Raw genomic sequence first — 25,324 nt, 5'->3', positions numbered from 1 at the left:
TTGTCCATATTTAGTTGTAGTCGTTGAATATACCAATCAGTTCCTTGATCTCGTTCAGGTTGTGTCCAGCCAGTTTGGATGCCTTCTCGGCACCCTCTGCCAGGTAGTCCTTGACCTGTTTGGGATTGGCTTGGTAGTGTTCTATCTTGTTGCGTATTGGTGCAATGCGGTTGATCACTGTCTGTGCCAGGTACTCCTTGAACTTGCTATGATATTGATCTTTGAACTCGTGGGCAATGTCTGGAATGGGCTGTCCAGACATGGCCGATGCTATCGACAATAGATTGGCAATGTTTGGTCTGTTCTCAATGTCGTATGTTATACCAATCGTTGCGTCTGTAGCAGCCTTCATTATCTTGCTCGTTATAATCTTGTCCGAGTCTGTCAGATTGATCCTCGAGTGTTCCGACGGGTCAGACTTGCTCATCTTTGTAGCAGAGTTGACTAAACTCATTATCCTGTTGGACTCAGTACCTTTATGATTGATTAGTACGACATGACATTGATTGATTGGCAGCAGCAACAACATACAATTGACGATTTGTGGAAGAGGGAAGTAGTCGGTCTTATAATGTGAGTTGAAGGCTTGTGCGATCTTACGTGTCAGCTCAACATGTTGAGTTTGATCCTCTCCAACTGGTACATGAGTAGACTTGTACAGCAAGATATCGGCAGCCATCAATATTGGATAAGCCAACAGTCCATAAGTAGAATTGTTCGTTGATGATGTATTCTTCTTGCTCTTCTCCTATTGTTGTGTTGCGGCGAGAGGTTCGCGATGGGAGTGAGTGAGTGACCAGTATGACATGTTAACATGCACATACCTTGAACTGGACCATGTTCTCTAGACGTCCACTGGCAGTGTGACAACTGAGTATCCATGCCAACTCAGAGTGAGCTGGCACTGCAGACTGACAGAAGAGTGTGACTTTGGTTGGATCGATACCACATGCAATGTACTCAATGGCTACGTCCAGTGTATTCTTCCTCAACTGCGCAGCTGTGACTGTTTTGTTGGTAAGTGAATGAAGGTCAACAATAGAGAACAATAGTTCATGTTGAGGTGGAGCAGTCTTGTTGTTATTTGAAGATGAAGCTATGATTGTATCTTGCAAGTCGACCCAGTTGATCATTGCACCAATGTAGTTGCCGATATGTAGACCGCCATTGGTAGGTTGCATGCCACTTAGTATTCTAACTGTCTTGTTGTTAAAGTCATATTTGGACTTGAAGTCACCGATCGTTGTAATAAGAGCAGGAGGCAATGAACGTTCAGACCTCGAGGCAGCAGCAGCAGTAGTAGAGTATGAAACAACGCCTCTCCTGACAGCACTACATATACTCCTTGTATTATTATATAACATCATTGATGCCATGTCGTAGTACTATAGTTGTAGATAGAATTGGAATGAATGAATGAAGGAATGATGAAGACTAGACTTGTGTGAAAGGTGTGTTTGTTCATTGATTCATTCACGCGAAAGAGTGAATTGCAAGTTTGAAGAGATATCCGGCCACCGAACGAATGAACGAATCATGAATAATCAACAACAACAACAGATGCAACAGGAGGATATAGATCAATCATTTAAAGAGCAATACAAGAGGGATCTGCTCAATCAATTGCTCAACAATGCTCGTGGCACAACATCATCATCACCATCATCGAGTGGCCTTCAACCAGTGAACTCAACTCCATCAACAACATGTACCATGACAGCTACAGAGACCATTGATTATATGAATCGCATGAAGACACTTGGCAACCAATACTTCTCCAAGTCATTATACTCATTCGCCTATTCATACTATTGCTTGGCACTGAAACAAAGTGATGTCTACCTCGCTGGGGCACCGGCAACAGCAATGACAGAGATTGAAGAGATCAAGAAGTTGGCATCAGTGATTGCATGCAATCTATCATTGTCATTGAGCAAGGAGCATCGTATACCAGAGTCATTGACATATGCCAACAAGTCAGTTGAGTATGATGGAACGAATGGAAAGGGTCACTACAGGGTGGCCTATGCTCAACAGTTGATGGGACATGACACAGACGCCTTTGCCACATTGACCAATGCACTTGCCTATGCCAATGACATCAACAAGCTAGAAGGATCATTGAAGAAGGAGCTCAAGGCTGTTGAACAAAGGAGGCGAAAGAACGAGGACAACAGACGACATACACTGGCACGCATCAAGAATGACAAACAATTCGATCAGTTCCCAGTGGCCCTGGTATGGGACGAGCAACTTGGTCGCAAGATGATTGCCAAGCGAGATATTGCCAAAGGCGAGCTTGTGGTCCGTGTGGCACCCTTTGGCTCAGCACTCATTGATGAGACCATGTCTACTCATTGCTCGTCATGCTTCAGATATGTCCAATGTATGTATAGGCGTCAGGGACGACGTGGGCCGTTGTCTAACCTCAAGTCCAACACATTCAGACTGCAAGTACACAAGTTGTCCAAAGTGTAAGATGTGTATATTGTGCGACCAATGTGATTCGGACAGTGTGATCACTGATGAGCACAGGGAGGAGTGTGATGTGCTCCAATATCTGAAGGATCATGGTGCTGAGCATGGACAGACAAGGGACTTTAGGATGATGACAAGGGTCCTGATTAGAGCTGTGGCGGACTTGAACAAGAAGGTTGGCAAGGATACTGGATTGCCAAAGTTGTGGCGATCAGAACCATTCATTTATGATAGCTTTGATGATTTGATGCATCTGGCCACAGACGAGTCGGCAATTGACGAGGAGCAGATGCAGGCGTTCAAAGTGTCGGCCGAATCAATCATCACACTCATTCAATATCTCAAGGGTCCTCACTACCTCTTGCCACTGACCAAACAACAGATCATGGACATCTATCCCAAGATCCTATTCAATGCACACGAGTACATTGAGCCACTCAATCACAAAGAGGTGGCCAGAGGCATCTATCCCACAGCGGCCTACCTCAATCATTCATGCGATCCAAACTGCATCTGGTACAATGATAACAATGGTATGTGACGTATGTGATCAAACCTGGAATCATTCCACTCACACACATTCAATTAATATAGGTATGATGGCATTCAGGAGCAATCGATTGATCAAGGCAGGCGAGGAAGCAACGACCACGTATATTGATATTGCCAGACCCTCGATTGAGAGAAGGGTGAGCCTGATGAAGCATTATTCATTCTATTGTCAGTGCTCGAGATGTGATAGTCATCAACTGGCATGGCGTTGTGATGTCGTTGGTTGTGGACAACCATTGGACAACAGTTGTTTAAGAATCTGGGAGCCGCAGCCCAAGAACAACTTTGATGGACTGGTATATGAGTGTGCAAATGGACATACTAGGATGGCAACAATCTATAACATATTGGAACAATGTGCGACTATACCATCGATAGCCATACAAGAGCGATTGATCAATATGTACAAGAGTCATCTGATGGATCACAACACATTATATCTACGTATTTGGAAGAACTTGGCGGAGCTGTACTTTGACGAAGGCAATTATCAACAGACTGTGGATTGCATTGAGACACTTTGGAAACAAAATGATGCCATACCCTATGTTGCCGATTGCATGGCATTAATGTCAATGGCACTGATCAACCTAAATGCGCCTGCCAACAAACTATCCATCGTCAAAGAGAAGTGTCGAGAGATCCTCCAACACCAAGTGGGTCCTGGTCATCACATCATGAACGAATTTGAAGAGCTATATCGAGTATCATCATCAACGACCAAGCATTGATTGACATGTGGAAAGTAATCAATTAAAGTTGTTGCTATATCATGTTGTCCAACAACAAAACTGGGCCAGATCAAGAAGTCAACTGATTAGGATTCCCTCCCTTTTTTTTGAATTTACTTCATAACTGCCACACTCTCCAATCACATTTGCAACATCAACAATGATCATTTGAATGAATAAATGATGTTTACAAACTCATATAACAGTAACAGTAACGGTAACAAAGACAACAACAATAGAAACAGCAATAACAACAATAATAATAATAGTAGCTTCGGCATCAGTATGATCAATCATTTCAATGATCCTGAAATGGATTTCAAAGACTCACCGTTATTCACAAGTGACATGTTCATGACACCAGTATCATCTTCATCAAGGAATAACAACAATAACAACATCAACAATCTATCAGCATCATATTTATCATCATCAAACAATCAATCATCATTCGCCAATGGCCCATCATCACTTTCACAAAGTGGTCGTGATCATCACAATCTACTCTCGGCATCATCGACATCATCACCCCTGTCAATGAATGGAACGGGAATGCACTCTGGCTATGGCTCAGGCATCAGCCTCTCGACATCACGCAGTGGCAGCAGTCAGGATCTCAACGATGAGAGCTCCAACCTGAAGGAGCTGGAAGAGTCAGTAGAGCGATACAAGAAGGAGAACTTCAGTCTCAAGACCAAGATCTTCTACATGCAGGAGAGTCTCAAGAATGGCGGCATGGGCGACGCCACAGTCGTCGAGCTCAATATCAGAATCAAAGAGCTGACCACCGAGCTGGAGGAAAGGAACAAACTGCTCGTCAAGCTCAGGAACGCCCTGGAGGGCCAGAACGAGAAGATGAAGAACTGTGTCTGCGACTTTGGCAAGAACTCTGCTTATGGTGCCAGAGGTGCCGCGGCGACGACGCCCGTCTCGAGCCAGGATGATCTTCGCAAGATCAGACAGTTGGAGGAGTCACTCAAACAGGCCAACTCTATGAACGACCTGCTGAAGGGCCAGCTGCAGAGAAGTCAACAACAGATGCATCAGCAACAGCAACAGCAACAGCCAACTGTGGACACTAGCGCCTACGACAAGATCATCGATGAATACAAGGACCAGGTGGCACGTCTCACAGTCATGCTCAACAACAAGGACCAGATGATGCAGCACGCCAACAACAACAGGGCGGAGCCAGCCGAGCTGCGTATGCAGAAGGAGCGCATTCAGGCACTCGAGGACAACAATCAGCAAATGAAGCGCGAGTACACCACGCTGTGGAACCAGCACAAGCAGATGCTCGACGGTCTGGAGAGGTCAAATAACAGCGCCAACGATAGGAGTGCGCAGCTGCAAAGACAGTTGGACGACGCCACACACAAGTATGACACGTTGTTCAACAAGAGCGAGGTGCTGGTGGCGCAACTGGAGCGCGTAAAGAACAAATGTTTGGAGTTTGAGCGAGCGATCAATGACAAGGACGTAGAGCTGGCCAGTTTAATAGCATCGGACAACGCACTCAGAGAGGAGTTGATGTTTGCAAAGCAGGGCAATGACGCAGAGGACAGGTATCGCGCAGAGGAGATCACCGCCCTGCGTGGTCAGATCAAGCGACTCAAAGACAAGCGAGACCAGATGGCTGAGGAAGGCGCCGTCAAGGAGTCGGCGATGACCAACAACATCGAGGAGCTCAAGATGAGGAACCAGACACTGAGCAGCGAGCGAGCCGAGCTAGTCGAGCGCAATGAAGAGGCTCGCCTGGAGATCAAGAACCTGAGGACCGACGTCGACAAGTACAGACAGGAGAAGATAGACACATCCAAGATGCTGGACGACGTGGAGCGTGAGTACCGCGAGCTGCGCGTGGAGGTCGCTGAGAGCATGAAGAAGCGCGAGAACATGGACAAGGATCGCTCGACACTGCTGCAGAACTACGAGGACATCAACAAGAGATTGTTACTCTCGGACGAGAAGCTGCGACGCACTGAGGACGAGCTCAGACGGGCTGTGGCCCAGAAAAAGGCCGATATGGCAGAGACTTTGCATCAGCACGAGCATGAGTTTACATCAGTGCTGCTCGAGGTGTTGGACAAGGTCAGCGACGAGATTGGTCTGGAGGGCAGCAGTCGACTAAGACAAAACGGCAGCACACACGTGGACATACAGCTGGTCAAGAACATGCTGTTTGAGAGGATTGATCTGCTGCAGATGTCGACAAAGGAACTGCTGTCGACGACCATTGGCACACTGGAGCAGAGGCTGGACCGCGAGATGGATGGAATGCTTGAGCTGGTCGAGCACAAGCTGAACGATCTCAACAACGTCGAACAGAACTTCAACAAACTCAGACACACATACTCTGACATGGTGAACCAGTATGATGCCGATGTCGAGGGCGTCAGACGCGCGGCAACAGTCGAGTACAACACACTTCGTCAGGAGCTGACCACACAACTTGCCAGGAAGGACCAAGAGATCAATGGCATCAGGGAACAGTACGAGTTGAAGTTGATGAACTACAGCGATGAGCTCGAGAACAAGAAGGAGGAGCTGGCCAATGCTGTCAGGAGACAAAAGAGTGGTATCCAAGCACCGAGCGAGAGCGCACAGATGTCCAACCTGCGCCAGGAGCTGGCACAGATCAAATTGGATCATCAAGAGGCCAAGCGAAATGTTGCCCGACTCAATGTGGACAAGGCCAGGATAGAGAGTGAGGCCAACTCAAGACTCCAACAGCTCAAATTCAATCATGACATTGAGATACAGTCGTTGGAGAAGGAGGTGGAGCATCTGAAGAGATTACAGAGACAGTGGTCTGAGGCGCCAGTGCATGCCACCGCGCCTGTTGCCACAGCTCCCGCCACACCAGTCGCGCCATCCAACAATCTTCAACAATCATTCTACTCTAGTATGGGACTGGCAATTGACACGATCGACCTTCACAAGACACCATCACGTGTTGCCAATCTCATTGAGACTGGCATCAATGACTATGAGGATGTCAAGCTTGCCAGGAGTCCAGCCGCCGCCAAGTATCTAATTGATAGATTCAGAGAATTGGACAATGGTAAGTGTAACATGTGATCCATGTATTGTTCACTCACTTACTCACTCATTCATTCATTCGTACTACATTATAATTAGAGAATCACATTACCAAGGATATGATTAATAAGGTGGATGATAATATCAAGTTGGCAAAGATGAAGTCACCAGCAAAGACAATATCATACAAGGACTACCAAGAGGAGAAGAGGGAGAGAGAGTCCAAGAAGCAAGATGCATTCGATTCCATTAACCAACATATCAACTTTTTGAACCAACTAATGGCACAGCCAGAGTATGTATATTCCCATCATGGATTGGTGGTTGTTGGAACACTCAATCAATCAATCAATCAATTGACTAACATTCATTCATTCATTGACACAGCTTGGCAACCACCGACCCGAACTTCACCTCCAAGATGGGTTCATTGCTTAAGGACGTAAAGACAATGGAAGTCAAGAGGAAGTTGTTGGTACATGAGCTTCAATCAAGATCGAAGAAGTTGGATTATGTAGTCGATAGTTATAACAATTTAGTACAGGGCACTCCAACAAACAATAATGTGGTGCCGATCGGTACATCAAGCAAGGCATACCCAAGACAACAACAACAAATCAGTACAACACCCTTGGACGAATACCGTAGCACAAACACTCAAGTACAAGTACCATTGTCCATCCATCATACAAACAACAACAACGACATAGTGACTCCTCCCTCTGCCAATGGATTCCAGCCACTGACCACATCTCAACTTGGCTCAGGCCAAATGTACAGAAAGCAAGGCCCTGCTGCCCCTGTTGGCGGTGTCAACAACCAAAAGGCCGTGACATTCAGTCGACAGCCAGACAAGACCATCACCTATGAGCCACTGCCACTGCCCAATAACATCAACAACACCAACAGCAAGTTCACACCACAGTCAAGGTTTGGTGCCACTGCCACATCATCCCACAACATCACCAACACCACCACCAGCACTTCAACTACAGTGAGCCGACCCACTACCGATATTAACAAGGCCAAGCTTTCCAACCTAAGTCGGAAGCTGGACCATGCTGAGAGTAAAACAACAAGATAGGAGGTGGGCTGGGTGACATCCCCCATCATCTTAGATATATAACCAAGTAGTAGTCTACACCACCTTTGCTGTGATGGTGATGTGTTTGTTTGCGATCAAACAACTATCTTACAAACTTTGATCATGTCAAGATTGTTTGGTGTTGTCGATATTGTTTTGAGTTTGAACCGCCCCACCTTACGCTTGCCCTCACACCCACACAAGACACGAGACGAGTAAAACGATCAAGATGAGAGGGTCCACCCAACACACCCACTCGTCTTATGCTCAAATCCAAAAAAAAATCAAAAATTGGACAATATCTGGTCCAAAAAATATCCAACTTTAGTTTTAGTTATGATCGAGGTGAGAGCACCAAAGCCCCCCCTTTCTCTATTTTATTATTATAATTTAATTACTATTAACGTATGGGACGGACTGATGTATGGGATATGGGCATGATTATTACTGCAGTTAAGGCTGGACAGACAAATGTGCCGTTGGACTGTCCAGTTGAGACGTAAAGCGTGCCCTACGTCATCTCGATCCATCATTAATGTCTAATACACTACAACAAACACACCAATCAAACAAAGTAATAATCAAACATAATATAACCTTCGGAACTCACATAAGCAACACCCACCCATCCATCTACCCATACGCATCCTCCTCCTCCTACCACCTTTCCAATGATCACCACACACGCTCCTTCATCCAAACACCCAGGGCATTTGGTGGAGGCCTACATTGCCCAATACATAGTGTGTCACACCGTCAGCAAACAAAGAACCAAACAAACAAACACTATCAACTATCAAAAAATCAAATATCATATCATGATCGCGATCACAACTGTGTTAAGGTGACACACTCAAATCAAATCAAATCATACTCTAAGCCAGAGTGTTAACTGTGTGTCTCTATGTGTGTGTGTTTGTTTGTCTATCGCTCAATCAATAACATAATATACCACTTTATTTTTGCTTGTAATAATAACAATAACATAATATAACAACCTTATTATCACTTCCATCTCATTCAATCAATCATTCATTCAATCATTCAATCAAACACTGACGTCTTTTTGAAAGAAAGAAAGAAATAGATTGATTGACAGCTTGTGATTGATCACAGAGTGTGTAGAGTCATTGTCCGGAATCAACCAAACAGCAACTCATTATTAACTCTATCTCCAACTTCACTCTCTCCGCTCACTTTATCACTCAGACTTCTTCCTCCCCTCCGATAATTCCCAACCTTTCCAACCTTTCGCAACCTCTTTCCTTTCCAATCCTACCATTTTTTTCTCCCCTATTTGTAGGTTTGTCCAGACTATGAACCAAAGACTTGGGACACACTCACTAACCATATCCACCTCCCCATCCATATCTTAGATTTAGCGTCTTTCCAATCAATCAACTCAATCAATCAATCAATCACTTTTCACAAACATCATCCACAATCACAATTTTCCAAACAACACACAACAATCATGGGATGTATATTAACAGTTGAAGCCAAAAAGAGCAGAACCATCGATGCACAGCTTAGGAAGGATGGCAACTATGCAAAGAATGAAACTAAGCTGTTGCTGCTTGGTCCAGGCGAGTCCGGCAAGTCCACAATCTTCAAACAAATGAAGATCATCCAAGAGGATGGTGGATTCACCACCGAAGAGCGACTGGAATACAGATACATCATCTACGGAAATTGTATAAGTCAGATGAAAGTACTAGTCATGTATGCCATCAAGGCAGAGATAAGACCATCACAAGGAAATGAAGTATGTGTTCGCCTCACCTTTCAAACTTCCAAGATACCTATATATACATACTGACTGATTGAATGATCATTTTAGGAGAGCTTCGATAGGATATCAAAGATAACACCAGGTGGAAACTCATGGTCTAATGATGTTGCCACTGATATCAAGGCACTGTGGACCGATCCAAACATCCAAAAGGTGTACCAGATGAGAGATAGAAACTTCCAACTTAATGACTCTGCTGAATAGTATGTATCCAAATGACGATCACGTGACGATATCCAGGATATCACGTGATCATACTGCGATCATGTGACCAATAACTTACCCCGGACAATCACGTGACAACAGCTTCTTCCAGAATATATCGAGATTCGCAGCGGACGACTATATACCAAATCAAGACGATGTACTTAGATCAAGAGTGAGGACCACTGGTATCCAGGAGGCCAACTTCAAGTTTCATGATATCGAGTTTAGAATGCTCGACGTGGGCGGTCAGAGGAGTGAGCGACGCAAGTGGATCCATTGTTTCGACTCGGTCACTGCCGTGCTGTTCTGTGTGGCCATGAGCGAGTACGACCAGTCGCTGCGCGAGGACGAGTCGCAGAACCGTATGCGCGAGTCCCTGCTTCTGTTTGACGAGATCATCAACAGCCATTGGTTCAGCAACACGGCCTTCATCCTGTTCTTCAACAAGGTGGATCTGTTCCGCGAGAAGATCGTGCGCATCGACCTGGGCACCTACTTCCCCGACTACAAGGGCGGACTGAACTATGAGAACGGATCGATGTTTATCAAGAAGATGTTCCTGGAGCAATGTCACAACTCTCAAAAGATGTTCCCGCACTTTACCTGTGCCATCGACACCAAGAACATCCAGTTTGTATTCCAAGCAGTTAGAGAGACACTACTCATCCACGTTCTAGGTGGTCTAGGTTTCGAGCTGGCGGTGTAACAACCATCATACATACATACATCCAACAACAACAACAACATTTTAGTATTATAGTAGAGTAGTAGATAGTAGTAGTGACAACAGTAGAAGTAGTAATAGTTAGTTTAGTTAATATTAGTAGAAGAAGAAGAAGAAGAAGTAGTAGAAGAAGTAGTTAGTAGCGTTGTAGATGTGGCAACACACTATGCACCACCCGCGACCACGACCATGACCGCGACGAGGATCACTCCTTACTGCCAAAGTGCACTTTCCTCATGTTCTTTTGGATAGTTCCTCTCCCCTCCCTTTGAGGGGCATCAATTACATCGATACTCCAGATGAGTGTAGAGAGTGAGAGAGAGAGATGACCAAAGACATTAATGAGGAGTAGCAGAAGATTAATAAATCATGAATCCCCCCTTTAGTTATAAACAACAACAACATAAATAGATAATATTATTATTATCTTCTTTATCTTTACTTTGTCGATTCAAGTTGGTAAAATTGAGTGATTCAATCTCGGCTCTTTGACAAAAAGATCCAATCTTGAAGTTAACACCATCTTTAGGTCTGCATCACGCCATCTTAATGACAATTCACACTTTTTGAGCTCTTGATTCAATAAATTATAATGCCGAAGTCATCTTTATGGGCTTAGTTTGTTAACATTAAACTAAAATTACATTCAAAAACATCAATCAGATATCATTTTATAATTATATACATATATATAACAAATAAGTAATAAGTAATGGATACTTCTGAAAAAGATACATCCTCGTCTACATTGAGAAGAATATCAAATGTAGGTGTTTGACGACACACACTCAATCACCACGCGACAAGTTGTTTGAATGAATGATTGATTGACTCCTTACTCTGATACTGGACATAGACTCTTCAACATCTTGGATCATCATCAGCTCGTGATCAACCAAATCATATTGAAGACAAAGCAAGAGATGAACTACCATTGCGCACTCCAGATGTAAACCTTCTCAAACATTTGTTGGATGGAGGTTACAGTAATGATCGTGATCGTATTAGGAAATTGATGCAAACTAGCAGTGCATTCGATGAGCTGCACCTCACTCAGTTATTGTCACAAGAAGTCCAACGTGAGAGAACACTCATTGCTGCCAAAGAAGTCATCAATGAGTCCATTGTATCCGTCACTGATATGATTGGTATGTGATTTTATGACGATATACACAGCCCTGACTATCGATCTAATACCAACACACCATCATACTTTAGACAACCCTGCCAAGTTCTTATCATGGTTCGAAACAGTTGCCTTTTGTGATCCAAGTGTTGTTCTCAAGTTCGCTGTACAGTACAACCTCTGGGGAGGCACGATCTTGTTGCTGGGCACAAAGAAGCATCATGACAAGTACCTCAATGACATCACCAATGGCAAGCTATTGGGTGTGTTTGGATTGACAGAGTTGGGACATGGCAGCAATGTCCAGGGACTGGAGACTACGTCCACATTCGATCCACGCACACAAGAGTTCATCATCAACTCGCCAACCTGGACCTCTCAAAAGTACTGGCCAGGCAACATTGCAACACATGGTCAAATGGCCACAGTGTTTGCTCGTTTGATCATTGGCGACACTGATCATGGAGTGCACGCCTTTGTTGTGCCAATTCGCACGGCACCCTCTTCCGCCCATCCATACGGCGTGCCATGGACAGGCGTCGAGATCAGAGACAGCATTGGAATCAAATCATCATTCAATGGCATCGACAATGGAGGACTGTTGTTCAAGAACGTTCGCATCCCATTGGAGAACATGTTGGATCGCTTCAGCAGTGTCTCGCCATCTGGAAACTATCGCTCCACAGTGCCACCCCGCAATCACTTTGCAGCAATGATGAGTGTCTTCTTTGTTGGACGTCTCTGTGTCTCCTCCATCTCGCTCTCAACATTCAAGGCAGGACTTGCCATCGCCCTCTCATACTCTAGCAACAGACTCCAGTTTGGTCCACCTGGCTCCAAGGAGCAGCCCATCATCAACTACTCCACTCATCAAGTATGTGTGTCAATCATTCACTCAATCATTCATCGCAACGTTGACTGACATGGTCATTATTTAGAGGAGACTTATTCCACATGTAGCTAGGACTTATGCATTGGACTTTGCTCACAAGAGCACTGTAGTTTGTAAGAAATCATTGGACGTGTTGCACTCTTACTCAAGTGGCCTCAAAGCCGTTACATCATGGGAGTCACTGGTGGCACTCCAGAATGCACGTGAGTGTATGGGTGGACAGGGTATGAGACTAAAGGCCCGTATCACAATGCTCCGAGCACACAGTGATATGTCAGCAACAGGCGAAGGTGACAATACTGTATTATGTCAACAGGTAGCCAGATTCTTGTTGAACGCCTACCACACTGCAATGAAGAATGGTGGACAGTTCACTGGCGAGTTGCAGTATGTCAACAACATCAACAGTCGTCCAACAACAGACAACTGGCGCAGCCTTACCTACCAGCAATGGCTGATGGAGAAGAGAGAGTTCCTTATGATCAAAGAGGTATGTGTGGATGGACCAGATGAGTTGATCATCACTCCCCAAGCCAACAACTAACACTCCCATCCCATCAATCATAGTTGCACAAGAGAATGTACACAAACAATCCAAACATACACAAGGAGTCAAAGGAATGGTTCGCATTGTGGAACAAGAGTCTAAACCTTTGTATTCAGTTGACCAAGGCCAATGTGGATAGATTGGTACACTCGATCTTCTTACAAAAGATCATTGATACTACATCAGAGCCAAACGCCAACACTGTTCAAATGCTCAAGAAGCTGTGCTGCCTTGATGGATTGGTGCAGATCCAGAGAGACCTTGGATTCTACTGCTCCACCGGCGTCATCCCCGCTGCTGGACATGAAAAGTGGATCAAGTTGGACGATGAGATCACCTCACTATGCAATGAGATCACGCCATTCCACAAAGAGTTGACTGATGCCTTTGGTATTCCAGCCAAGTAAGTATATTATGTTCAGTGCTCATCAATGGCGTAGCCAGCCATATACTAACCAAACACATCGCCAATGTTCCAGGTTCCATCCATTCCAAACCTCCATCGAGCAATGAGGAGGGACACGACAAGGCAATGCCATATTAGACCAGGTCAAATGATAATGATATAGTTGTTGTTGTAATAAAGACATAAAGAGATATATTGATCACATGTACACTGATTGATTGTGATGTTGTAACTCAGAGGTGAGTTTGGGACCAGAGTTTGATCGCGATTGGAGCGACCATACTGCTCCATGTAAACTTGACTGCTTCCATCATGCATGCTTGACAATGATGGACCAGATATAACTTTGGTATTGTTGTTGATACTAACTATGTTGGCTCCACTGCCCTGGCATTCTTCTTTAGATTGTCTACTAACCAATTCATACCTTCGTTAAGGCCTTGGCTGTTTGTTGAGTAGGGACAGAGGTTTAGTTAATACGTTTGATTGATCGACTATTGAATGAATGATGAATGATCATACCCTGTATTAGCGATTAATGGTTGTAGCTGTACATTTCTTGATATATCGTTTGTTGTATCATTGATTAGATTGGTCACTGATCTGAACATTGATGATAGGATATCTATTCTTTGAGCATCGGGCAAGTCTTGTTTGTTGAAGAATAATAGAATTGGAACATCTCTTAGATCATCATGAGCGATAATCCTCTCCAACTCTGTCTTTGATTCATTAAGACGTGCCTGATCGGCAGAGTCCACAACATAGATTACTGCATGTATACTTGTGTAGTATTTGTCCCATATTGACCTCAGGTCTACCTGTCCACCAAGGTCCCAAAAGATTAACTTGATACTATCGATAATGATCCTGCCAACTACATTTGTTATCGTTCGTCGTTAGTCCAATTCAAACAATGATTGAATGATTGATAGAATGAGTGAGATCATACTGTTCAAACCAACTGTTGGTATGATACTCTGTGGAGGCAGACCAGGAGTCTTTGTATACTTTGTCTTTATCTCCTCTAGTAGTGTCTACATATGCATGTATTATGATCATTCTATTGTCAGTGACTTGTCGTCCGAACATTCATTCAATCAATCATTCATTCGTTTCGGATCTATCAATCAATCAATCAATCAATCATACAGTTTTACCAGCACCGTCTAAACCAAGTATCAGAACATAGTACTCTGTTTTGCTGAACATATACTTCCATAGTCCATAGAACAAACCAAACATTCTCTGTCTACGTAGTTGCTGATGTTGTCAGTCTGCTTGTTTTATATTTATTTGTAAATAATAATTTAATTTATGTTCAAGTTCAATGGAAGATTGTGAAAATGGGTTGATTGGGTGTTTTTGCCCATTCTTATCCATACCTACACATTCAATTTAATTTGATTTGTTTAAATAGTCTAGACTGTTAGAAAGTACAACCTGGTTCGAAATGGAATGGTTGATGGTGTTGTGCAATGTGATGTTGTTTGATTGATCAATCTATTTAAACTATTCTACACACTGTAATTCCATTCCATTTCATTTTATATATATTGTAACAATATTTATTGCAAATATGACACAAAAGTATTATATTCTTATTGCACTTTGCATTGCAATGACCATTGTCTCGGCACAGTACGAACCAAACTGGGCGGTATGTTGATGATCATAGGGTACCATATCATTGAAATGATTGATTGGTCTGACTAACCCACGGAATGGCACTCACGATCTAGAGCATCAACAGTAGACCATTACCAGAATGGTATGACGAGATCAAGTTTGGTATCTTTGTACATTGGTAAGCACAACTTTGATTAATTGATTGATTCTGCCAACTAACACTTTGAATTGATCCATAGGGGAACTTATGCTGTTCCAGCCTTTGGCAATGGTACTGGTGGTGAGTGGTATTGGTATTGGTTGGATACTTTGGCCGATGGTGGATGGGTTAGTGCTTATCACAATCGATCATTTGGTCCAGACTTTACCTACCAATCATTCGCCTCAATGTTTACCGCACACCTCTTTGACCCTGAGGCTTGGGCCGACCTGTTTGCACGCTCCGGCGCCAAGTACGTCGTGCTTACCAGCAAGCACCACGAAGGCTACACCAACTGGCCAAGTGCACAATCCTGGGGCTACAACTCTGTCGATGTGGGTCCTCACATGGACCTGGTTGGCGCCTTGACCAAGGCTGTCAAGGCAAGAGGATTGCATATGGGTCTCTACTTCTCACTCTTTGAATGGTTCAATCCATTGTACCAAGCTGATGCAGCATCAGGCACACCACCCAAGACCGACATTTACGTCACAGACACCATGTTACCACAACTCTATGATATTGCCAACCGTTACGAGCCAGATATCAGTATGTTCTCATTCATAACCCAACCCTTGCCCTCGACTAACCCTTGCCCTCACTTATTAGTTTGGCCTGATGGAGATTGGGTCCAACCTTCAAGCTACTTCCAGTCGACTGAGTTCTTGGCATGGCTGTACAACAACTACACAAACAAGGAGAATGTTATTGTGAATGATAGATGGGGTAGTGAGACAAGAGGCGTGGACGGTGGTTTCTGGACCGATGAACAGTTCACCGCTGGCAAGCTCGTGCCACACAAATGGGAGACCTGTATGACAATCGGATACTCATGGGGCTACAACCAGTATGAGGACGCAGGCAACTACCAGACCGCTGCTGAGTTGCTCCAAGTCCTGGTCGAGACCGTCAGTTGTGGTGGCAACCTGTTGCTCAATGTCGGACCGACCAAGGAGGGAATCATCCCAATCATCATGCAGACACGTCTGTTGGAGATTGGTGATTGGCTGGCGATCAATGGTGAGGCCATCTACGGAAGCAAGCCATGGAGAGTACAGAATGACACCGCCTCCATTTGGTACACTTGGAATGCTGGTACCTCTGATCTCTACGCAATGAGCTATGACTGGCCCACTGACAGTGTCCTTCAGTTGCAATCCCCTGTTGCCAGTGCAGCCACTACCATCACTCTGCTCGGATACCCACAGACCATATCATTCACGCACTCCAAGGAGTCAGGCATCACCCTCAAGTTGCCACAGCTCACTCCATCCCTGTACCCTCTACCACCCTACACCTTCAAATTGACCAACGCCAAGTAATAAACTATGACCGAACAAGTTATCTATGTTTATATATAATGCGGTGGATGTATGTTTAATTAAAGAGAGAGAAAGAGATTATCGAAGGGTACCATTGGCGATTGGTGCCTCGAAAATGATTGATTGGTTGCCAGCGGTGATTGGCTCGTCCTTGTAGGTGAGCACACCATCCTTGACCTTGAGGTCCAACTTCTTGAACTCCTTGACGTAGTCCATGGCTGGCTTGGGGTTGACCTTCATGCCACGGGCATTGAGCTGAGTGCCAAGCTCCACATCGTTGTTGATCAACAACAATGAGACAACGGGTGCGTCCTTGTCTCCATTGTCTGCGACCACGACCATTCCCTCGCTGACGACATCCTTGAACTTGGCTGGCTTCAGATTGAGAAGCAGCGCGATCTTCTTGCCAATGAGCTGTTCCTTGGTGTGGGTGGCTTTCAGTCCGGCCACGACCTTCCTCTGCACGCCCTTGCCAATCTCGGCCTTGAGGATGTAGAGGTGGTCGGCCTTTGGATGCTCCTCGACCTCTCTGATGACAGCGACCTGCAAGTCGATTGGGAACTCGCCCTGGACAGTGCCGGCAAACTTCTCGCGGTACACATCCAGATCCTTCTTCTCGATCTTCTGAATGAGTGGCTCGATGTTTTTGGAGATCTCGTGTCCAGCCTTGATAAGGAACTCAAAGCATGGGGTGTACTTTGATGGGGCGCAGTTGAGCTGCTCGTGAATCTTGCCGGTGATGGCGGGCAGGTATGGCTCAAAGACGGTGGCCAACAGCTTGATCACATTGACAAGCACGGCCAGAATGGTGCCGCATCTGGCCTTGTCGGTCTTCTCCAATGCCCAAGGCTTGTTTTCTTGCATGTATTGATTGCCAAGCTTCGATATGGTCATGGCGAGCTTCAGGCCGTCCTTGATGTTGACCTTCTCCAATGCCTCCAAGTACTGTTGGTAGAGATTGTCCACCTCCTTGATAAACACTTCATCGCTCTCCTGCAATTGAATCTCTGGTATTCTACAATCGAATGATGATACTACAGACTTCAAAACTCTGATTGATTGATTGATTGATTGAGTGAGTAAGGGAGGGAAACGATTGATTGATTGAATGAGACATACCTGTTGACAAAGTTACCAAAGTTGTTCAACAACTCACTGGTCTTGAATCCAAAGTCATCCCAGGAGAAGGTAGAGTCTTGGTTCTCGGGTCTGTTGGACAGCAGATAGAATCGCCAAACATCCGCTGGTACACCAGTGCCCTGAGCATTGTCTCCAAAGACACCGGTGTTTCTGCTCTTGGAGAACTTGCCAGTCTCGTAGTTGAGGTACTCGGTGGTGCTGAGATTGTGCAGCAGAGTGTAAGGGTCGTCACTGCCGATCAGTGACGATGGGAAGATCACAGTGTGGAATGGGACGTTGTCCTTGCCCATGAACTGAACCAACTGTACATTCTCTGGGTTCTTCCACCACTTCTCCCACTCTGGAGTGTACTCCTTTGTGATTGACAAGTAGCCAATTGGTGCGTCGAACCAAACATAGAACACCTTCTCCTTGAACTCCTCAAGTGGTACTGGAGTACTATGATTGAGTGAATGAGTGAGTGTTAGTGTCAGGTGATCAGGTGACCGACATTGGGATGATGACGATGTTAACATACCCCCACTTAAGGTCTCTGGTGATACATCTTGGCTTGAGCTCTCCCTTGACCCATGAGTTGGTGATCTTTTGAGAGTTCTCAGTCCATATCTTGCTGGTCTTGTCAACGAATGCATCGAGTCTCTGTTGAATCTTGGGCAGATCCAAGAAGATGTGCTTGGTTGTCCTGAGAATGGGAGTGGTACCATCCAACTTGCAGCGTGGTGATATCAACTCTGTTGGGTTCAACATCTTTGTGCATCTATCACATTGATCGCCTCTTGCATCCTCGAATTGGCAGTGTGGACAGATACCCTCGACATATCTAAAATGTTGATTGAATGAGTGAGTAGTGATATTCATTGTACATTGAACAACAAGACGACATACCTATCAGCCAAGAACATTGGACACTTCTCACAATAGAGTTGCTCAACATCCTCTGAGAAGGTGAGCTGACGTTCGTACAACTTGAGGAAGATGTCTTGGGTAATCTCGGTTTGGGATTGGGTAGAGGTACGACCAAACTTGTCAAAGCCAATGTTGAACCATTGGTAGATGTCGCGATGGATGGCATGATAGCGATCGCAGATCTGCTGTGGCGTGCACTTCTCTTGCAACGCCTTTGTCTCTGTTGCCGTGCCATACTCATCAGTACCACAGATGTAGATACAATTGTAATCACGCAGACGACAGTATCTTGCGTAGACATCAGCACTGAGTACACAACCAATGATATTACCAAGATGTGGCACATTGTTGACGTAAGGCAGTGCTGATGTGATCAATATATTTCTCCTGCCCTGCTCTGGCAGGACAACATGATTTGGTGGATTGCTCATAAGTATATTACTTTGTTGTTTGTTATATATATGTATATGTATACTATTATTTATTTATTTATATATGATTGTGTATGTTCATGAATGGGTTTAATGATGAGTGAAGTCATGTTCACCCCCCTTTTATGATGAATGATGGACTACACCTTGTTCGAAAGTTGAGAAAAATTAGGTCGTGGATTGTTACGCCTCTTTGAGTTGTCCTGTCAACTCGTCACATCTTATTCACTCATCCATCAATACTATTGGATACCAATGATCTTACTTTCATCCATCCTCATCTTATATGTTTCTTTCATTATTCTTGGTTGCTTCCTATACTCAAATATTAGTTAATACTAAGTTAATGTTGACCTGGACCTGGTCCTCATTCTTATATATCAGTTCGTCAATCAAATCCAAGATAGTATAAACTACCATTTGACATACAAGTGCCGCCAAAGAATAGGAAGACGACATTATAACAAAGAAAGAGTTGATTGATCAGATCATCAGTTTATTATATATTTGATGGAGTTTAGTGAATGGTCAATATCGGACTCACATAATGGTACTCCTTCCTAGTTAACAATATATGTTGGTTGGGTAGGCAGCCATCTCGCCAAGTAGGATTGGAAAAGTAGACTTGGAAGGTAATGAATGTTGTTGCAACAAAGCACAACCAAGGAAAGAAGGAAGGAGAGTGAGAAGTGAAGGAAGCGAAGAAGGGGAAAAAAAACTTGGGGAGGAGAAAAGGAGGAGAGTGATGGAGAGGGAGAACGTTGGACCCAGAAGGTTGGGTCCAATCTGTCGAAGTGGCAACAGCCATTGGTACTAGTACTGTAGAAAGTTAATGATGTTGATGTGGATGTGGATGTTGTGGATGTGGATGTTGATAGTGCCGTGTCCCGTCGCTAGAGGATTACGTCACAAGTAAATAAAATATGATAAAAGGGGTCGTATAGCCATCCAACTTGAGCGTATGCTCAATTGTCTTGGTATGGAGAGGACTTGATGTTGAGGGGAATATGTGCTGACGATGAGTTGAGGTTGAGAGGTGGCATCAGTGGTAGACCACCCGGTGTTGGTGACGAAAGACATATGGGCGACAGGCTGAGCAGGTTGGATGGTGAATCGGAGGTGGGCGAGGCGGGACGCGATGAGTTGGGCGTATGGGATCGCTTGTTGACAAGGGTCATTGGCATGCCCAATGAAAGGAGTGAAGGGGAGGACGTCGAGGACTTGAGCGACTTGGACCCGCTGGACTGCTTGTAGTTGAACGATGATGGTGAAATGGATGGGACAATGTTATCGAGCTCGCCCGATAACTGTGAAGGTGGTGGTGTCATGTGGAACGGTGTGTAGGAGGAGTGCGCTGGCTGGCTGCCGAGGGTTGGTGTGGAGATACCGGCGTTCTCATCGATGGTCAAGAGGGAGCCGTCGTTGTCGTCGTCGTCCTCCTCATCGTCGAGCATTGACTCGTCGTCGTCTCCCTTGGTGAATATGCCCCTCTTAACCTTGGCCCTCTTGTTCTGGAACCAAATCTGTACACGCCGACTGGACATGCCCAGCTGGTTGGCCAGACGCATTCTGATCTGCTGTGAGGGCATCTTGTCCGTCTCGAAAATTTGTTCCAAGATGGCCAGTTGCTCTGGTGATGTGCGCTGTCTCTTCTTCTTGTAGGCCGACGACGATGATGAACATGATGGAGCATTATTTAGCGAGGATGTTAAACTAATACGATGGCCAATATCATTGGCTGAGCTATTCAAACTTCTAGACACACGTCTAATAACATCCGAGTCCTCGTTTGGCGCTGAACCATCGGTTGGTATGCCATTGGACGAAATTTTAAGCAGGATATTCGCAATCATGCCAATCTCCCTGTGAGTGATTGATTGAAAATGAGTGAAGACGAATGTTAATATGGGCATAGTGATCAATCAATCAATCATTCAACATACTTCTCATCGTCATGGATCTCCAAAGAGGAGTCATTGGGATCGTCAGAGGTTGGTGATGATGGCTCACTGCTGAACAATATTGAATCGCCATGTTGTTGATTGGTCTTGGATGTCTGGACATGCCCTGCTGATTGTGCCAAACGATTCTGATTGTTCTTATACTGTTGGAATGCTGCGAATATTTGATTCTGCTCTTGGATGATTTCCATTGTTCATATGGACTATTGTATTGTAATATTGATTCTGAGATAAACGAGTGATTGATCGTTTAATTATATGTGTGTGTGAGTGTTTGAGGGGTCTAAGAGTAGACGAGTGTGTGTGATTAGATTGATGACACTTTAAGTCTGACGAATGATGTTAATAGTGTAGTATTATTTAATATATAATGTATATTACGAAGACAGTCGATCAATCAATCACGGAGAAAGTAAGTTAAGTGTGATTTAGATAGTGCTAATATCGAAGAGAGTAATTAAACTATGTAATTAATTTAATTTAATTAAGGAAAAGAAAAAAAAAGAAGTTGTATCATTGGCACTGTATGTAGTGATTGAAAACGAAGAACCGAGCAATGAGGTGATCTATGGGGTGAGTACCTTTGATGTTGTTAGTCTTCCACAAACAATCAAGTAGGGTAGGTCCGGTACTTGATACGCACGCGGGTCCACACACGCACTCTATCTATCTTTCTCTGTCTCTCCCACCACGCACTCCAATGGTGAAATAAATTACGAAAACGAACGAATCACGCGAACTAAAACATGAATCATATCATCATGCTTTGCAATAATTGGCACACAAGAAAAGGAAGTTGATAAATAGATACATAGAGTTTGTTTGTTGCGACCAAACCGCGATCCAGGTCCCATCCACCACAAGATCCATTTAAAAGTATCTCAATCAATTAAACTTAGATACATAGATAGATATATAATAATAATAATAATAATATTATATCTTTCTTAGTATAGTAAGGTTGAATTATTGACAGACATAATATTACACATAAGTTGAGTCCAACAACAAAGACACAAACATACTTTGTGATTGAATGATTGATTGAGTTGAAGTTCAAAGAGGAATTTGAAAGTGGTTGGGGTTGTGAGTGGGGGTTTTGAATGTCAACAACGGATGAAGATTGAGTTGATTGTTTGTTTGAACAAGCATCAGTCAGATTGAGATATAGGATAGATATATATATATAATGATAAAGGAGGCTATCAAGGATACAACATCAACATCATCAATGGATAAGAGTGATGCAACTACAACAACAACAGACAAACCTAAAGCAACAGAATCTGTTGTGGCTGTCACTGACAAAATGGACATTGACTCTACATCTGTGACAGCAGATGTGTCATCTACAACCTCAACAACAACAACAACACCAACAACATCTTCATCTACATCGACATCAACATCAGATAATAACAGTAGTAATACATTAACAGACACTAGCAATAGCAATAGTGGTGACAGTAGTAGCAATGGTGGACAAGGTGACAAGCCTGTTGAACAAACACAACAAGTAGTTCAATCCGTGATGGAGGATGGTCCAACAAAGCAGGACAATAAGGATGTTGTTGATACACCAAACAACACAGAAAAAGAGGTTGAGACTGCGAGGAGCGAGACAAAGAATGAGACAACGACTGTGATGAAAGTCGACAGTGTTGAGAGTGACCACAGCAAGAAGAGTGAGGATGTGAAGAAGCCTGCTGAGGAGGAGAAGAAGAAGGATGACGAGTCAATCGTTGAGAAAGAGCAAGAAAAAGGAAAGGAGAGTACATCAAAGTTAGAGGACGGAGAGGTGGAGTCGGACAGCAATACCAAAAAGGAGGAGTTACCATCATCCTCGACTATTGTCGACAAGAACAATGTAGATAGTGAGACTCTGACCAAGAGTGTGGATATAAAGGAGAACAGTGGCGATACTACATCGACGACTACAAAGAATGATGAGCCACATAAGACACCATCAACAGAGACGTTATTGTCAGCACCAGTACCAGTGCCAACAGAGGCAGCTCCATCAGTAGCAAAGGATGTAGAGATGGAGTCGACCAAGACAGACATTGATATGGTGGATCAGGAGAAGCAAGAGTCAGTCGATAAACAGGAACATCCATCCACCACTACATCTACATCAACGGAGCCTCCAGCAGCGCATGTCTCAGCGCCACCAGCAGCAGAACAAGCACAAACATCATCCTCATCATCATCATCAACCTCAACAACAACAACAACAACACAGACACAGACACCATCAGATGTGGAACAACAGAGGAAGGCAAATATCGATATGATTACCAATCCAACAAGCGATGATTCAATGATCATATCAAGACAGGATAGTGTAGCGCCATCAACTACAACAACGACAACAACATCAACTACAGAGACACCAACATCATCCACAGAAGCACATACACAAACTACATCCAACATCAATGACATCATCAACAATAACAATAACAACAACAATAACAATAATAATGTAGCAGTAGCAGTAGTAGAGGAAGAATACAAGTTGGATGAAGTCGATCAGAATATGCTTGATAGTGAGTGCGCGGCATCAAAGAACAAGGCAGCGGCGATGAGAGAACAGGAGTCGAACGAACAGGCAGAGCCAGGCGAGTATGACGAGGATGAGTTGGAGCGAGAGAGACTCAAACGAGAGTACATCTCTGTTACAAAGTCAAGCTATCACGCCAACAAAGAGGCCAACCTCGAGACTAAGAGGAGGATCGAATGTCTGAATCAGATGGAGCGCATCGAGAAGGAGTTCTCCGAGCTGAAAGAGAGGTTCTTCAGTGACAAGCTGGCGCAGATCAAGAAGGAGATGGAGGAGATCAAAGTTGGTATGTATACATCGTGTATGTTATGACGCGCCATTCATTCAGTGGACTGACATCCCGTCCCTTTCCCTTTCCCTTTCCATTTCCAGGTGGAAATCAAACAATGCAACATAAAATGGATGAGCTAAAGAGGAAGAAGGAGAGGAAGTTGCTGATGGCAGAGTCTTGGAGGAATTACCAACTTCAGAACATACAACACTTGTTCGAGTCTGAGAAGCAACAGTTTGAGAGTGAATATGATGTATGTGTCACAATGTGATTGATGTGATTGATGTGATTGATGTGCTGTATACATGGAACTGGACTGACTGACAAACAATCAAACATACATATAGGAGGAGACAGGATTACTTAAGGATAGAATGGTGATTGCACTACAAGAGAAACAAAAGAGGATATCAGAGGAGAAGGAATCATTCAAACTGACGGATGGAGAGTCTAGAATTGCCTCGAGACCTAGAAGGAGGCAACTGGAGAAGCAGCCACAACCCAAAGTACAGAAGAAATATACTCGTAAGATTCACAATCATAGCAATCAACCAATTAACAGTAGTTCTAACCAATATCATCACTTCCTCATCATAAAATAATAATTAGCATCATCAATCGTATATGCACTAAAGGATAATGAGATCAATGATGACTTTAATATCATATCAAGGCGATAGATACAAAGATAGGAGACTTTATCCAATGGAGTGGAGGTAACTGTCTGTCTGTCAGTCAGTCAGCCAGTCATTCATCATAAACAAAGAGTCGACCAATCAATCAAATTAACAAACTGTATACATTGGTTATAGATGGATAGTGGATCAATAAACTACCAATCTATAATACATCATCACTCATCATCAATCAATCAATCATTTATTGACACCTAAGTATCTCCAATCACCAATCACACACACATCAATAAGTATCGTCTTTGTCAGACAAAGGTGATTGGTTGTGTGTGTGGGTAAAGTTTAGTGTGATTATGTGGAAGTGGATGACGGAATTAGAACTTAGGTATTGATGATGGTAATGGGTATGGATCGTGGACTTTAGTCTGACTATGCCCATTGATAACATGTGTGTAGATATATATCAAATAATCAATCAAAGTGGGGATATTACATAATATTCGGTCGGGTCAATCACCAAGTTGGAGTCAACTCAATCAATCACAGTCAATAAATTAATCAAATTATCAAACGAATATATAAAGTTGATTTAGTAGTTTTAAACAATGATGATAAATTATAGAGTACTTCATATGTTAGTTTCAATTTGCTTAGTAATTGGATGTCTATTAGTTCACTATCCAAGC

General features: G+C 43.9%; 10 protein-coding genes across 10 annotated transcripts; 6 read left to right on the top strand and 4 right to left on the bottom strand.

The window, feature by feature from the left end:
- Positions 1-10: 10 nt before the first annotated feature.
- Positions 11-1,376, bottom strand: SAMD00019534_034530 (hypothetical protein; the record flags this gene model as incomplete). The annotated part of the gene is made up of 3 exons (XM_012904345.1): positions 11-474; positions 532-748; positions 825-1,376. 3 exons carry the CDS (start codon positions 1,374-1,376, stop codon positions 11-13), a joined length of 1,233 nt encoding a protein of 410 aa, XP_012759799.1.
- A 160-nt stretch (positions 1,377-1,536) lies between these two features.
- SAMD00019534_034520 (hypothetical protein) lies at positions 1,537-3,761 on the top strand (the record flags this gene model as incomplete). Its single annotated transcript, XM_012904344.1, has 3 exons — positions 1,537-2,386; positions 2,448-3,011; positions 3,073-3,761. The coding sequence occupies 3 exons, from the start codon at positions 1,537-1,539 to the stop codon at positions 3,759-3,761; spliced, it is 2,103 nt and encodes a 700-aa protein (XP_012759798.1).
- Positions 3,762-3,944: 183 nt separating this feature from the next.
- Positions 3,945-7,887, top strand: SAMD00019534_034510 (hypothetical protein; the record flags this gene model as incomplete). Its single annotated transcript, XM_012904343.1, has 4 exons — positions 3,945-4,044; positions 4,177-6,825; positions 6,903-7,098; positions 7,191-7,887. The coding sequence occupies 4 exons, from the start codon at positions 3,945-3,947 to the stop codon at positions 7,885-7,887; spliced, it is 3,642 nt and encodes a 1,213-aa protein (XP_012759797.1).
- A 1,474-nt stretch (positions 7,888-9,361) lies between these two features.
- SAMD00019534_034500 (hypothetical protein) lies at positions 9,362-10,592 on the top strand (the record flags this gene model as incomplete). The annotated part of the gene is made up of 3 exons (XM_012904342.1): positions 9,362-9,652; positions 9,728-9,882; positions 9,986-10,592. 3 exons carry the CDS (start codon positions 9,362-9,364, stop codon positions 10,590-10,592), a joined length of 1,053 nt encoding a protein of 350 aa, XP_012759796.1.
- Positions 10,593-11,322: 730 nt separating this feature from the next.
- Positions 11,323-13,685, top strand: SAMD00019534_034490 (hypothetical protein; the record flags this gene model as incomplete). The annotated part of the gene is made up of 6 exons (XM_012904341.1): positions 11,323-11,376; positions 11,467-11,758; positions 11,829-12,610; positions 12,675-13,118; positions 13,196-13,578; positions 13,655-13,685. Coding segments are annotated over 6 exons (1,986 nt in total), but the record flags the coding sequence as incomplete, so codon positions are not given.
- Positions 13,686-13,949: 264 nt separating this feature from the next.
- SAMD00019534_034480 (hypothetical protein) lies at positions 13,950-14,826 on the bottom strand (the record flags this gene model as incomplete). The annotated part of the gene is made up of 4 exons (XM_012904340.1): positions 13,950-14,025; positions 14,104-14,458; positions 14,534-14,618; positions 14,734-14,826. The coding sequence occupies 4 exons, from the start codon at positions 14,824-14,826 to the stop codon at positions 13,950-13,952; spliced, it is 609 nt and encodes a 202-aa protein (XP_012759794.1).
- Positions 14,827-15,160: 334 nt separating this feature from the next.
- SAMD00019534_034470 (hypothetical protein) lies at positions 15,161-16,731 on the top strand (the record flags this gene model as incomplete). Its single annotated transcript, XM_012904339.1, has 4 exons — positions 15,161-15,241; positions 15,324-15,388; positions 15,450-15,958; positions 16,019-16,731. 4 exons carry the CDS (start codon positions 15,161-15,163, stop codon positions 16,729-16,731), a joined length of 1,368 nt encoding a protein of 455 aa, XP_012759793.1.
- Positions 16,732-16,809: 78 nt separating this feature from the next.
- Positions 16,810-19,208, bottom strand: SAMD00019534_034460 (hypothetical protein; the record flags this gene model as incomplete). Its single annotated transcript, XM_012904338.1, has 4 exons — positions 16,810-17,782; positions 17,851-18,309; positions 18,389-18,691; positions 18,757-19,208. 4 exons carry the CDS (start codon positions 19,206-19,208, stop codon positions 16,810-16,812), a joined length of 2,187 nt encoding a protein of 728 aa, XP_012759792.1.
- A 965-nt stretch (positions 19,209-20,173) lies between these two features.
- SAMD00019534_034450 (hypothetical protein) lies at positions 20,174-21,360 on the bottom strand (the record flags this gene model as incomplete). Its single annotated transcript, XM_012904337.1, has 2 exons — positions 20,174-21,071; positions 21,152-21,360. The coding sequence occupies 2 exons, from the start codon at positions 21,358-21,360 to the stop codon at positions 20,174-20,176; spliced, it is 1,107 nt and encodes a 368-aa protein (XP_012759791.1).
- A 998-nt stretch (positions 21,361-22,358) lies between these two features.
- SAMD00019534_034440 (hypothetical protein) lies at positions 22,359-24,683 on the top strand (the record flags this gene model as incomplete). Its single annotated transcript, XM_012904336.1, has 4 exons — positions 22,359-24,018; positions 24,105-24,256; positions 24,351-24,528; positions 24,613-24,683. 4 exons carry the CDS (start codon positions 22,359-22,361, stop codon positions 24,681-24,683), a joined length of 2,061 nt encoding a protein of 686 aa, XP_012759790.1.
- Between the last annotated feature and the right edge of the window lie 641 nt (positions 24,684-25,324).

This window comes from Acytostelium subglobosum, assembly GCF_000787575.1.
Source record: "Acytostelium subglobosum LB1 DNA, scaffold: scaffold6, whole genome shotgun sequence".
NCBI lineage: Eukaryota > Evosea > Eumycetozoa > Acytosteliales > Acytosteliaceae > Acytostelium > Acytostelium subglobosum.
Note: the sequence above shows the minus strand (reverse complement) of the source record. Positions and strands in the feature narration are given on the sequence as shown.